This window comes from Balearica regulorum, chromosome 2, assembly GCF_011004875.1.
Source record: "Balearica regulorum gibbericeps isolate bBalReg1 chromosome 2, bBalReg1.pri, whole genome shotgun sequence".
In the NCBI taxonomy this organism is placed as follows: domain Eukaryota; kingdom Metazoa; phylum Chordata; class Aves; order Gruiformes; family Gruidae; genus Balearica; species Balearica regulorum.
Window position 1 is genome coordinate 145812046 of NC_046185.1, and position 15674 is coordinate 145827719.

Genomic DNA, 15674 nt, shown 5'->3' on the forward strand with positions numbered 1-15674 from the left:
TTCTCACAGCAGCACTCGGCGTCATCCCAGCCCTCCTCACCCCCCGGCCGGTCTGCTCCCTCCATCAGAGCTACTCCCACACACCAGGTAGTACCAGCCTCCCTCCCTCTACCCCAGTCTCGCAGGTCATCCTCCTTCACGCATACCTCTTCAGACAACAATTTACAAAATTGTTACACCGCTTTTATTTCATTTGAATTAGGCTGGAGGGTAGAATAGCTTTGAGACTGTTTCAGCCACTTTTTGGCTCATAAATTTCACTATATTCAATACTCAATATATACACACTACTACATTTCCTCTTCTAGTAAGTCGAGTGAGGTAGTAACTGTCTCATTTTACGAGTAAGGAAATGAGGGCAGGAATAAAGTGAAACACAGGATCACTAAGTTAGGTACTTAGGTCTGGCTTTATGGAGAACTGCGTGTTCCTCAGGACTGGCGATGTTCCTGGGTGATGCTGCAGCGACAGGACATGTGCTGTGCAGATCTGAAACCCGCTGTGGGAGGCATCCGTCGCCGTACACGTGCCCAGATCTAATGCACCCTGCTGTGGTCTGATGAGTCACCCCGTCTTGTGAATGCAGCACGACAATCACTTTTCAAACAAACTTGATGAACTGCGCCTGAATGCATAAACAGTTTTGGACATTATTTGTTGATTAAACAATTATTTCAAGTAAAAACATCATTATCAATTTGGTCATTCTCAGGAGAGACCAACCTAGCGCGTTTATGAGCCAGACCCAGGGTGAGCTGTAGCTGGGCAGAGGGCTACCTCGTGGTTCTGGTGCTGGCCTAAAGGGAAGTCACCGGGAGGGACACAGTCTGTTGTGGCACAGGGACAACTGAGGCATGGAAATTTTATTCTGTTCTGTAAGAAATATTAAAAAAAAATTAATCCTGTTGCTGAAATTATAATGAAATGTAACAATGTTCTGTGAAATAAAATTTCATTTTCGCCCCTACTATACTGAAAATGCAGTAATATGTACTGACTAATTTACATAATACTTCATAATATTTCAGTTTTATTGCATTCATTTTCTGTTGAAAAAAAGATTTTTAAATTCTGCAAAAAAATGGTGAAAAAAAAAATTCCAGGCAGCACAGGCTTAAGGAGTTCATTGAATAGGACAGGAGCTTTGAACATTAAATCATAGATGTAACTGCAATTCTCAGTGCTTTAGTGAAATTAGGTATGTTTCCCTTCCAAAAATTGAACATTCTGCCCATGGACAAACCCTATACTATGGGTAACACTCATAAGCTTGAGGTTAGCACATGTTTAAACTTCTGCAACAATAATCTGAGTAATATTAGGGTTAGCATACTTTAAAAAAAAAAAAATATGCTTTTTTAAACTCATTGTTTAATTTCATAGTTCTTTGTGAAATTGCACTGAAACCTGTTTCCTTTTTTCAAATAAAACTCCTCTGTCACGTGTGCGCAGTACTTTGCTACTGTAGCCATCATGAATTAGTATTCATGATGTCATAGACTCACTGGCATAATGATCATGGATGTACACTTTTATTTATAATAAAGAATATTGCAATTTTGCTCAACTACTACCCAACAGAATAGTTCCCAAAAGAATGATTTAAAGATTTCTCAGGTATTCTCTTAATACTTCTAGGAATGCCATAATACTCCTATTCCAGTGAGACAGGATCAAATCTGTGGTTAAGGAGTGTGGCCTATGATTTCACCCAAAATTAGATTATTTGAAGTAAAGCTGAAACAAACAAAGAAACCCCCAAATAACCCTTCTTTCTGCAAACAAAGCCAACCCAGACTCTCTACCTGACAGTTACCTATTGATCCCATAACCTGCTCAGAAGAAGTTTCTTCTTAAATACTATCTCCTACTGATTTATTTCTGTCCTAAAGAATGATAGTTTTTGAAGGACCTCTGACAGCTCATGTATATTGTTATATTTTGAGTTGATAGTGACAATGGATATGAAGACTGTTGTTTTTGAATTAAACTGGAGTTTTTTGTGCTTGTACTGTGATATGGCAAATAGAAAGGACTGACAAACCAGCTCTGGACTGTTTATCCTTTTAACTTTCTCTATCATGTCTCAATTTTTGCCTTTCATTTCTAAAAAAGCCTATTTCCTTGTAAGAAAATCTCTTCATCCTTTACTAAACACTGTTTCATCTGTGAACTGCCACATTTCTGCTGTGTCTCTTTTTAGCCATGATAAATAACTAGAACTGAGTGTACAGCTCAAAGGTCATAACTGTTATCAGCATCTTATGGCATTACATTAATTTCACGGTATGCTCTGCTCAACTCCCACTGAGTTCCAAATTTTGCTGACCTTTGACTCTGCAATAATATCCACATAGTTGGATATTATCATGCATGAAGAAAACTTAGAGACAGCTGCTGTACTTGCAAAGTTATGAGGAGGATTAAAGATGTGCGTTCATTTTGTTAATTGAGAAGCAGTCTTATCAAAAGACTTACAGCACCCAGATAAATGAAAGATGGCAGTCCAGAGCTTTATAATTGTCTCTTGCGCAGATAACAGCATCGTGGGTCGCACTGCTCTGGTTGCACACAGATCTTTACCATGCAGAGCGCTGTAATTAAAAAAGTCCCACAGTTCTCACTTAGGAGTGCTTTATTATTGGGAGAGAAAACTGAATAGACTGTGAAGAGCCACCAATGCTTACTACAGTGGCATTCCCTTTCTGCCTCCTGGCTGGAGGGGATTTGTTGCATGGATTTCATCTTTGAGAACAATTCTGTTCTGGGAATGAACTAAGGTACTTTACTTCCCAAATCAGTGTGAGCCATTTTCTTCCTGTACAACAGATATCTACCACAGCTTGTAGGCAGATGACAGAGAAAAAGAGGTTAATCCCATTTGCTTTATACTAGACAGCTAAAAGGTAAAAAAGGTAATTAAAGGGTTTTTTTAAAAAAATAAAAGCACGTAGGGCTTCACAATAAAGGCTTGAGGTGTTGCCTTGAGGAAAAAAAAAAAAAAAGTTATTGCTCTACTTAGCACAAGGATGTATGTATCCTGTTCAGGACTGCAGACCCAGGCTCAAGATAGGTAAGAGTGGACATCTGAGGTGTTCATGGAAGGGTATGAGATCCAAATTGCTCCTCTCTTTCTGTCCACTGACAGCACAGGAAGGTTAGGATGATTGTACTGCTCTCTTAGGAGTTGTGTAGGTGGGCTGAACACATTTGGGTATTTAGAGGAGATTTTTTGGTGGTATTTAAATTAATTGCAAAACAATGAATCTACTTTCTTGGCAGTGCTTTAATTTTTATTTTTTTTTCCTCACTGGTGGTCAAAATTTCTTGTTGAGATAATGGTATTGTAAAACCAGTGCTGAATTGGATCCTGCTTATGCTGTTTTGTTCACTGTTCCTATCAGCTGTCTCATTTCTACACGCTTGCAGAAGTCAACAGGATGAGCTTAAGCCTTGCAAAGCAAGAGATCACATGAAAAAGTGCTGAAAATTTTCATAACCCTTCTTTCTGCTGGCTCCTGTATGGAGGAAAGGTGCCCGATTCAGCCTTAACTACATTTGGAATCAGTTCTGGTGACTGTTGGTCAGAATTCATAGGTTTGTGTTTTGGCTTTTTTAGTTCATATACAACACTATATTTTTTCCTCAGTTTGATAGTTACATTAGTTTGTCTGTCATCAAAAATTCTTAGAGAACATTCAAGATTTCTGCCCATTTTCTGTGATTTTCCTCTTACCTCATCATTCACAGAATAAGAGTCTGTATCAAGAGAGAAAGCATTTACAACTTGGTATCTCACAAGCAAGTTGTAATGTCAAGCATTTAAGAAAATACACTGAGAAGAATTTAGCTAGGGAGAAGTCATCAACATCTTCCACTGCAGAACTTTCAAACATTGATGTCCTAATGCTGGAAGGCTTCATGGAAGAAATCTTTCAATACAAAAATCTTTGGATTCTGTTTAAACTAGGTGGTTTTTCTCGGTGGGTGGATAGAAAGGGGCCCAGTTTATGGCTACATTCCTCCCTGTCCCTGAGCAGAATATCTTTACTTTCCAGGCTATTCTCTGAAATGTATATAACTTATAAAGTTTCTGGTTTTGATATAAAAAAATCATGTATGTGCTAAACTGGTGGCTTGTTTAAGGAGAAGTCCTTTCATTAAAAGAAAGTCTTGGCTGTGTTCACCAAGTAGCCCCTAACATAATATGCTAATTTTAAGAAGTGGACACCTTATAACTAAGGACCTGTATTTTATACAAACCAGTCTCCACCCCACAATCCAATATCTAGCTGTATTTCTGAAACATGACATAGTAGAATACCATGGAAAAATCAAATTAGACCTGATAAAAGGCACATGGCAGGATATATGTAGGCACACAGGGTGTTCTACAGCCATGGTTCTTCTCTCCTTGGCCACTTGAGACTCCTCCATGATGACAGAAACCTTCAAGGATTTCCTTACTTAGCCTGAGCAGCTGAAAAATTTAGGCTGTATTTACTGTGGCTTTTAACTATGCAGGCGACACTCATTTGTAGCTGTAAGCAACCAGAAACCTAAGGGCATGAACATTTCTCTTTATTTTCGTAGCGTGGGTCAAGCATAAACTGACCTTGAAGTCTTAGAAATCATGAGTGTATACATACATTCCCAATAGCCACGTATATTTATGAAGCAATTAAAGTACACGCAAGGAACAATGACATTCTTGCTTTGCAGTAAAGGCAGAATGTTGGAATATTTAATGTTTTTAAAATTTAAAGCACAGATAGAAGATTGCATTAGTTGCATTTAAAGTGAGTATTCTACATGATATTAGTGGTATCCTCAAGGGACTTTAACTAGGTATGGTTCTCTGGTGGCAGATATTAAAGCCTTGATTGTTCTCCTTCCTAAAACAATTTATTATATTTTGTTTTTAGAAATCAGAAACTTCAAAATCAATTTTTGAATAATATTTCAGAGGAATCTAATTTGCATAAAAAGGAAATATTAACTTTGCCAATTCCTGTTTGTTTCATCTGCTCAATGTCTTGTTTATATAACTTCTTAGTATAGTACAGGCATTGTGATAATAGTGAGGATACAAATGATGCACATTTTGTTCTTGAGTATGTGTTTATTATATATGACCATGCAAACATTAGAAATGTGTAGAAAACTATGGCATGCCATCTTGGATGCAAATGTGAACGAATGGGTAATAATCCGGTTGGTTTGCTTCCACACCAACAAAATAGGCATATTATGTTTCAGGTCTGGATATGATTTCATTTAGACTGAACTTTCCATCTTCCTGTTGACTATCAAAGTCAAAGGCCACTGGGACTTCAGGATTTCAAGGTATTTTGCCAGGAAGAGTCACCAGTTGCAAGTACTGGATGTGCCAGAAGCAGAGAGGGTCCGACCTGTTTCAGAGGAATTTAGGCCTTTCTGTTCCAAATGTAAATGGCAGCTGGCTTGCTACCCACAGAGAGAGATGGAAACATATGTCTATCTAGGGCACGTATCCTGTCATTAGTTATTCAGCAGATTGGACTTCTGATAACTATTTGCCTACAAATCACTATAGCCTGAGACTTTGCTGAATACTTTTGTCTCAAAAGAGAGAAAATCTTTCCCCTGGACTATGTCAGATCAGAATATATGATTCATTTGTTTGCGTGATGATTCCCAAAGAGCAAGCCAGATCCAGACATAATTGTTGAGGAGTATGCTGCAGACAAGACATGGAGGCTACATGAATAAGCTCATTGAGACCTGTGCTGCTCTAGACAGGGTGTATGTATATATTTGTATATATGTACACACACCCCCACACTCAAAATGGCTTTGAAGTGGCAGTATCTCCAGTGTGTGCAAGGGTCAATGAGAAAAAGGCAGGTTTCAGATCACGAAGGCACAGATCCCAAGAAAGGCTGGAATGTTTGTCTTGGAAGTAGCTCTTCCACATTTTGGTTGGAAGGGACCTCTGGGAGTCATCTAGTATGACCGCCTCCCCAAAGCAGGGCTAACGAAATGTAGATCAGGTTGCTCAGCTCCTTGTCCAGTTTAGTTTTGAGAATCTTCATGAATGGCCTAATACAGTTCCTTCTGTCACTTCAGAGTATAGCTCAGTCCTGGTACAGCCACTGACTGCCAAATAGGTGTAACTACTCATCTACTTCCATTTTACTGCCTATTTGTGCGACACATAGGTGCACTTAAGTTACGTGCAGCCTCCTTTGCTATTTTAATCACCTGGGTTTAATCTAAAGACTTCTGTGGCAGTTGTGCTTACACTGAGATAGAACTTCTTACAGTGCCTCCCTTCTCTCTGTGTCTTGGGCCAAAAGAATACCACAAATTCCAAAACTTTCAGTGACAGTCTTACAAATAACAGTATTCTGTTGGGGCAGCAGCATTATTCTCCATCTTCTGACTTATTCCTTCTAGCACTAGATGCTTTCCTGGGCTTCCAGGTGTTGCTAACTGCTAGTAAAATAAATACATAAACAAATAGTAAGGTGACTTAGGAAAATGTGTTTTTTTCCACCTCTAAAAACACTTTTCATACATGCTTTGAATGCCTGAATCTTTTGAAGGTGGTAGTGCTAGAATATGGAGGAATTCTTCATTTCTGAATTGTACTACGATTGTTTGAGTTAGCCATAATCTCCTCAGTGCAAGAACTTGGTTCAGCATAAAGGCCATTGCAAATAGTTAGCAAATAACAAATATCTGCCATATACTGCAGCAAGAGGTGAAGTTTCCCAGATAAGAATTCATCAATATAACGATACAGAACATCGCCGATTATGGCTGAAATACTTCCCACCTCCTGTCCCTGGGCCAGCCTGTTCCTAACCTTTATGTGGGTCCACAGATGTCCAGAGAAATTACAAAGCACTTCTTCTTCATTCCTTGCACATAGTCCACAGGAGGACCCAGCACAGCTGAAGTGCCTGGCTGGAATCCCTTCCGATGCTAACGGAAATTTAATCATTGACTTCAAATGAGCTTGGACTTCATCTCCATTGTTTCTTCTCCTGTAATAATATTGTCAAAATACTTTCTCACTCTGCCCTGTCTCCTCACATGGGTATTTCCCTGGATGTACTCTACTTTTCCACTCATAACTTCCAGCAAGGAGGCTTTTGAAGATTTTCAATACTTACCAGAGATTTCTGGGTGCATGACAGTACAGGGAGAGCTGCTGTACAACATGCTTCACACACAGTAGGGTTGATGCTTCACAAATTTGTGTATGCTGTATCATGAAGCTCAGTCAGTCTGATATGTTACAAAAGAGTCTATGTGAAAAACAGCAGTATGAATGTTGTTTTCTATCCATTTGGGATCCTTCAGACAATATATTAACCATGACCTCTAAGGAATAACATGCTGCTCCCCACAAAAAAAGCACACAGGGAAGTCTCCTGCCTGGCACAGCAAGAAGCCGTAAGAACCTCAAGGCAGGTTGTGCTCTAAAGGCACTTTTTCAGAACGATTATTTAATTCCAGGTAGGTGCTTCAGCTTGTGAAAACCCAGCTAGCAAGCAAGGTTCTGATTTTCTCACACTGGTTCATGCGCATGATTTGAATCCTGTAAACAGCAGATACAGCCACCACAGTCAGAAGAACAGGTAGACGGACAGATCGGTTGAATTTAATTTATTGGAGTTCAGAAAATGCCTCGTGAGAGTTTTTAAGCCCGTGCGTCCCCTCCGGCTCTTCCTTTCCACCCCGAGCACAGACAGGCTGCGCCTCCCGCCGCGCCCCGGCCCCGGCCGCCTCCCCGCGTTCCGCTCCCCGGCGGTTGTTGGAGCAACCTGCTCGCACTTGGGGGAGGAGTGATGGGGGGGGGGGGGGGGCAACCCAAATCCCGGTTCCCAAAAGTAGGTCTCTGCTACTTCTGCAGTCCCTGCTCTCGGGAGAAACCCGGTCGTTTGAGCGGGGGTTTTGTTTGAGCTTTGGGTTCGCCTCCGAAACAGAGGAGGGGGATGTCCTGCTCCCTCGGTGCGGGTTTGGCTCATTTTCTTCAAAAACCAACCGCTGACCCACATGCAAAGCTGACAGGGACTCAAAGTGGATAAAAATAAGAACCACCACAACAACAATAAAAAAAAAAAACCCTCAGCCAGCCCTCTTCTCAGCTATCATCACTTTATCACCTGCATGTGCCTGGAAGGAGGCTCTTCCCTCCGCTGAGGGAAAAAAAAAAATCAGCTTAGGAAAGCAAAGTTTGAACAGCGAATTCCTGTTATTTCAAAACGCCCCATGTGACAGGATATTTCCTTATCATTTCGAGCCCAGAGCTTTCCCCTGATCCACCAGCCCTTCACAAGTGCGGAGGACCTGCCCGGCGGGAAGCCCTCTCCTCACAGCGGCGGGGCGCCAGGGGCGAAGCCGCGGCGATGGCTCCCTCTCTGTTCCTGCTTCTCCTCGCACTTCTTCCCCGGGTTTTTCCGCTGCTGGGTAAGTGCCCGCAGGGACCGTGCGGGATGGGACGTGCCGGGAAAAGAGCGGGGTGACAGCGGACACCAAGCCCAGCCTGACCTGGACTTGAGCTGGGGAGGGAACACCGGCGCAGGTGGAGAAGCCCTCGGCCAGTTTAATCCTTTCGGTGCTGCCTGAGGGGAACCTCCAATGCGGCAGGGCGGCCGGCCGAGGGAGAGTAGCCTCCCCTCGGGCCCTCCCTTGGCCGGCTGCCCCAACACCCTCCTCCTCCTCGCCGGCACCCTGAGGTGCCCAGTGAGCGAAGCTGCCTGATGAGGCAGCCTTTTGGGTGCCCATGGCATTGTGGGCACCAAACAGGGCTGTCACCGGCAGCGCCTCAGTTTCCCCCACTGCGTCGGGGGTTCAGATGGATTTAATGCTGTCACTCAGCTTTCCCTCAGCTGTCCCCTCACTGCCAAGGTCTGCAGAAGGACCTGGTGTTGGGACTCTGCCTTTCCACCAGTCTCTGGTCTTCAATGGGCCTGGGGACCTGCTTTTGGCAGATGGCTTCGGGTGGGGGCAGGGGGTGTGTGTGTGTTAAGGTAGCTGAGGTATTGGCATGGAATAGAGCTGTGAAAACAGAGGAAAGCTGTGTTTCTTGGTGAAACCTGGAGCTTGCACTGTCTTGTGCTGAGAATTACTGTGACTTCCAGTGCACTGCTATCTTTCAGTGAAAGTTTTGCATCTGCCCTTCCTGAAAGTCTCGCAGCATTCTCGGCTCTCCAGTTTGAGGTCTACTGAAGCGCGACTTCATAACACTGCCATGTAACCTTTCTTGCTTTGTGTAATTAGCAGCAATCATTGTAGGCTATTTGGTAAGTGAGAGTGCGCATGGAGAAGTCCTCCTACCTGCTTCCTGCCTTATTGCTTCCCCATCTCTCACTTCTGGCTTTGATGTGCTCTCCTGGTGCTCTCTGTTACTGTTTAACACTGGTAGCACTTCACCGGCTTCATGAGTTACTTCTTGATTTACACTTGCACAATCTGTGAGAGTTTGCAAATGCTGCAGAGTGTGAAGCTACGTTGGCATACTGGAGATCTCTACCGTGGAAAAGATACGGGGCCAGCCGTATTGGCCGAAGTTGGTTCCTATGCCTGGCACGTTCCTATGCGTTTTAAAGAACCTCCTTCCAGGAGTAATTTTCAAAATATGGATTAGTCTGTTAGAAATTGATGTAATTCAAAGTACCAAGACTGTGGTACTCATGATCATGCTGTGGTGGACCTTTAAGTGTACCACCTACAGCTCATCTATAGTGAAGAATGGCACCCTGTTATGGCAGCTCTATAACAAATGCTGCTACCTACAGAACAGTGAAACACAGTTTTATATGAGTAATTCTGCTCAGCCCATTTTACAGATACAACTCATCATGTTGACAGGAGCGGTATCAAGAATTTACAGAGAAGAGTTGGCAGGGCATAGAAAACATTGCACAAATATCTGGCTTGTTTCATGTATCCTGTCATGAAAGTGTTGTGTGGGAATCCTCTTTGGTGTCCAAGTGGGCAGAACAAACACAGAGATAAAACTATAAACTAAAGCAACACAGGACCATGCTACAAGTCTGATGTATGGCCATGGATGAGACAGGAGCAACTCTGAGGGGAAGGAAATCCTGCAACTACAGTCTCTGCCACAGTTGCTCCTGTGTCCTGCTACCTCCTATTCTGTCCTCCTGTTTGGTGTCAACTTATTTTCAGTGCCTGCTTGGCATGGCGGCTCTTTAGCTGCTTACCTATGTATTATTCCCTGTCAGAACCCTGCATGTACTGGGGCTCGTGTTGTATTTACACACTGCTAATGCTTTGTAAAGATGCAGTCAGAAAAGCAGGACCAGATTTTTTTTTTTTTTTTCCCCCTCCCCCTTGGCCAGACCTCTTTGTTCAGCTTTCTAACCTTGTTTCTGAAGCCCAAACTCTGCACCCTTTCAGGCTTGGATGTAGCAATCCAGGCTTTTGATTCTGGGGTACCTTTTACACTTGTATAGCATCCTCTCTTTAATACCATAAGCTGCATAAAATAAGGAATGTTATTTTAGGCCACAAATACAATTTTAGCAGTTTGAAAGATCAGGCAGTGTTTTCCACACATGTGAAAATGTCTGACATCTCTTACCCAGAAACTTTAACTAAGATTTCAGGAAAAGGAGAGTTGCAAGCATTGCATGTATCAGTTTACAATAACATTGTGCTAAATGCTAGTAGAAAAGCAGAATAAAAAGAAGTTATCACCATCAGTGATAATTATACATTTCCTTGTATTGTCTGTGAGTAAAACAGATTGGCAAAAGGCAACAATTTCTAACTCCAGTGCTCATCAGTTTTACACTACTTCCCAGTGAGTTGGAAGCCAAAGGACAGGAGAAGGAAACTGAACCATGGATGAGATAAGTCTAGGTCAGCTCTTTCTCTGAGAGAGAGGTTATTTGTTCCCAGGTTGTTCTTCTGCAGAAAAGTATGATCACTTCCATATTAGAGCCTCAGCAGAGAACGGAATATTTTCTGTGGTTAAACTGTTTTCCCCTTAAATATTTCTCCATTATAGAATTTGTTTAATTTGGTAATCATTCACTAAAATAAATAATGTTTTAATTAGCTTCAATGCCCAGGGTCACATAAATTAGTATTTCTCTTTCCTAGCTTGTAGCCCAGTTAAAATACAGTTTTAAGACCTTGTGCATCCTGTTACATTATGCGATCCAATATCAGAGAAAACTCTTAAGTTACCATGCTAAAATGTATCTCAAGGGGATCAGAGAAGAGAAATTCTCAGTCTTTGGGCAAGACCAACTCAGAAATTCTGCACTCCATAGTACATGCAAGTGTAAGAGATGCTAAAAACTTTCTAGTGGTTACAGTTTTGAAATAAGCCTTGAATATATGAAAATGCATGCTGTGAAGCACTATTTACTTAGAGGGAGAAATAACTTTGGGAGCTATGAAGAACCTCGTAGATTTTCATAAGTTGTTAAGAGGCATACCTGATAATGGCTAATGCCACTGTGGTCAGTATTTCATTCATAATGGAGAAATATAAGAAAGGAGAAAAAAAATCACTGATTACTGCAGTTGAGTGAAAAATGAATATTCTGTTTTAGCTCTACAAGTAGCTTGTGTATAAAGCCTAAAAAAATATCTTTCAGTTAAGACTTTAAGGATTTTAGCAGACCTTATGGGAACAGAACTCCCCACTGTGGGGAAACAGAGCCTGAAGAGCTTAATGGCTCTTGTCATCTCCTCACGCCTGGGAGCCAGGATCAAGAAGTGCTGCTGGAGTGCTCAGTGTCAGGATCTGCAGTGTACCGTGTGCGTGCCCCCTTGTTTCAGTAACTCCCAGGGGTGCAGCTTGGAATAATACCATGAACGTGTTTTTTCTCTTCTGTTTAACTCATGCTTTAAAGCTACAGGAGACACTAGATCTGCATCTCTGCCGCCTTGCGCTTTTGAGTGTAGATGCTTTCACTGATGCAAAACCGTTGAAATGTCCTCACATCTGAACTAGTTGCATTCTACAGTCACTTTAGCGGGTGTATGCCACTGGAGTACTGCATCTTCTTTTGCTGAACAGATGATGAGATTTTAGTGTCCAGAGTGTCCAAGAGTAGAGTCCAGATTCATATTTCATTTAGATAGTAAGTAAGATACTTCAAACCAAATGATTCCAGTGGTTTTTTATCTTACAGATACTAGCATCTTCTTAATATATAATGAAGATCACAAGCGCTGTGTACTGGCCAAAAGTTCTAATTCAGTGACTACTGCTCCTTGCGTTCAAGAAAATGAGTCACAAAAATTCAGGTGGGTCTCAGATCACCAGCTTATGAGCATAGCATTCAAATTGTGCTTGGGAGTGCCTTCGAAGAAAGACTGGGTTCCGATCACTCTGTATCCTTGTGACAAGGCTAGTGAACTTCAGCGATGGGAATGCAGAAATGAGACTCTCTTTGCAATCCAAGGGGAAGATTTGTTTTTCAACTATGGAAACAGACAGGAAAAGAATATTATGCTGTACAAGGGATCTGGTTTATGGAGTAGGTGGAAAGTCTACGGAACCACAGACGATCTGTGTTCTCGAGGCTATGAAGGTAAAGTTCTGTAAATTAATTTCTATATTTCAAATTCATTTCTATGTGTATGTAATTAAAATATTTAGAAGTATAGGAGAAATTCCTTCATCTCATTAATGATCAGTGAGTGTGACTTCCGGTGAAATCAGCAATACTTTAGTGTGTGGTTTATGTTTTTTGAGGGGTTAATTTTGCTTTTTTGTCAAGTTGTCAGTGTTCTGAGAGATAAATAACCATACATGGTAGTGATTCATTTGGAGAGAGGGAAAAAAGTCTATGGTTATTTAGAACAGTATTACACAACAGTTAATGATAGCTTTTACTATTTACATGTGTACAGAAAGATGTAGCATATGTGTATAGTCTGTTGATTTTTTTTTTCTTTCTTTTTTTTCCTTTGGAAAGCAAATATGAATTACACTGTAAAGGATTTAATTAACTCTTTATATCTTCAGCTCCAGCGTATTGAAGATGCCTTCCTAGGTGTTTGAAGTGAGTCTCTGAGTTGGTGTAGAAGTGTTAGACAAAGAAATAGGATAATTTAAATAGTTAAATTTGAAAAAGTTATGTATGATACATACATACATATATACATATATTTATGCTAAGTATCTGGGAAAACATTTGGCTTCCCATTTAGTATTTTTTGATAAACAGAAATGGGCACGGGGGGAGGTAAGGACGCATTTTCTAGGGTTTACACAAAGGCTGATTACAGTACTAGTCCTTGGTCTAGAGCCAGAATAAAAGAACTGTAGCTGAGCAAATTATGTGAAAGGAGGCAGTGGGGAAGATGGAGTGATGGCCTGCCATTCCTTCCTCCTTTGTTTTCTAGCAGCTCTGTGATACAGTGGCCTTGGTATGTCATCTCTCTAGCAGTTCCTGTGAAGTAGTGTTCCTCTGTATGTCCTCCCATCAATGCAAGTACATGACGTGCACATACAGAAAACTGCTTTAGTTACTTTGATAATTTTTATTGACTCAGGTTTCTGGTGAAACAAAAATTATCTTTAGATGCCAATGGAAATTTTATTTGGGCATAATATATTGGAGTCACTTGGTGGTATATATCTTTCATGCTCTTCCCTGTCTAAACCAGTTGGCAACGGAGTGGGTTATTGACAGAAGAATCAGCAGTTGTTTGTGCTTAAAAAGAAATTTTCTTAACTGTGTGGATTTTATACTTTTGATTGTTATGCATGTAAAATTTAGCATGGGAATGTACTTTTCTTGGCTCAGTCAGTTCTGGTCATTATCCTTAAGCAATAAAAATTTGTCTCATTGTGGACATGAGTATCAGCTTAGACCTAGAGAGTAAAATTATCAGTGTCCCATTTCTATCACAGTTTGTATACTAAGCTGTCAAGCTCTGCTTGCTATAATGTGATCACAAAGCTGAACTGATATACCTATTACTGCTTATACATTTTTAAATTGTTGTGTCTCCTTAGATACCTACACAGTGAAAGGAAATGCCAATGGAGCACCTTGTGTATTCCCTTTTAAGTTTGATGATAAATGGTATGCTGACTGCACAGATGCTGGCAGATCGGATGGCTGGTTCTGGTGTGGAACCACTTCAAACTATGATGTTGACAAGATGTATGGATTTTGTCCATTGAAATGTAAGTTTTGTATGTTCAAGATTCAGCTGTACTGTTATTCAGCTGCCTGAAAATATTGGTGCTCTTATCATGTGCTTTACTGTACAAAATACAGTTTGAAATGTCTCCATTGCAACCTGCTATCCTTTTAGGAACTATTTAAATATGCAAATGTTGGGCTCAGTATAAAATATTGACCAACTCTCTCCAGGTGAAAACATGTTAATCATATGCTAGAATCTGTAATTACTCCATTTACTTAAATAGAATGTTTATTAGCTGTAAAGATGTTACATTAGTCTATGCAAAAGTTCATGTAGAAGTTTATGCAGTAGAACTGGAAGCTAGATTATAGCTTAAGTGAAAATTAAGACTACTTTGTAGAATGAGTTGCTTTTTAGAAGTGTGACCAGCAGGCCAAGGGAGGTGATTCTCTTCCCCCTACTCTGCTCTCGTGAGACCCCACCTGGAGTACTGCTCCCAGCTCTGGGGTCCACAGGACAAGAAAGAGATGGAGCTGTTGGAGCAAGTCCAGAGGAGGGCCATGAAGATGTTCAGAGGGCTGGAGCACCTCTCCTATGAAGGCAGGCTGAGAGGGTTGGGGCTGTTCAGCCTGGAGAAGAGAAGGCTCTGGGGAGACCTTAGAGCAGCCTTCCAGTACCTGAAGGGGCCCACAGGAAAGCTGGAGAGGGACTGGTTACAAGGGCATGGAGTGACAGGATGAGAGGTAATGGTTTTAAACTGAAAGAGGGTAGATTTAGATTAGATATTAGGAAGAAATTCTTCACTGTGAGGGTGGTGAGACACTGGAACAGGTTGCCCAGAGAAGTTGTGGATGCCCCATCCCTGGAAGTGTTCAAGGCAAGGTTGAATGGGGCTTTGGGCAACCTCGTCTAGTGGAGGGTGTCCCTGCCCATGGCAGGGGGTTGGAACTAGATGATCTTTGAGGTCCCTTCCAACTCAAACCATTCTATGATTCTATGAAACATGAAGGAGCTTACATGAACTTTTTTGTAAATCACAGTATTTCCCAGATCTGTGTGCTACGCTGTAGTTCTGTGTCTAAAATCTATGAGAAGTATTTATATTCTAAATTCCTTGGTTTGCCTATAGTTAGAGTTTCAACTGTAGTATTATGAATATACAGAACTTTATTTAGAAATGTTGATATTACTTAAAGCAAATTGGAGAAATATGCCTGTCTGTTTTTGAATTCTTTGAAATTTGAATAAAGTTTCTCTTAACTTCTATAAAATATATATGAAGAATTTTGTCTGCAAGCTGCTGCTTCTGTAACACTGAAAGATGTAGGTAGCACTTCTCCCTCCCTTTGTTATTACTGTGTTTTGCTGTAAAGCTCCAGCTGAATGCAGTCAGAGCTAAGGAGAAAAACATGTCTTTCCTCTGATGTGAAGAAAACAGCATGGCTTGATCTTAACTGGTTTGATGATGAAGTATTAGTGTCCTTATCTGATTTCCATGAATGTTGCATTCTTCATTTCAAACAAACCAAAATTAC

General features: G+C 41.2%; 1 protein-coding gene across 3 annotated transcripts in view; it reads left to right on the plus strand.

Annotated features, from left to right (window-relative positions):
• Nucleotides 1–8298: 8298 nt before the first annotated feature.
• MRC1 (mannose receptor C-type 1) overlaps nt 8299–15674 on the plus strand; it is a 61632-nt gene continuing 54256 nt past the window's right edge. The window contains exons 1-3 of one of the 3 annotated variants that reach the window (XM_075746294.1): nt 8299–8460; nt 12168–12569; nt 14003–14176. In XM_075746294.1, the coding sequence (XP_075602409.1) occupies nt 8400–8460; nt 12168–12569; nt 14003–14176 (637 nt within the window). In that variant the 5' untranslated portion in view covers nt 8299–8399. The remainder of the gene's footprint in view (nt 8461–12167; nt 12570–14002; nt 14177–15674) is intronic. The other 2 variants (XM_075746296.1, XM_075746295.1) reach the window with 2 other exon arrangements.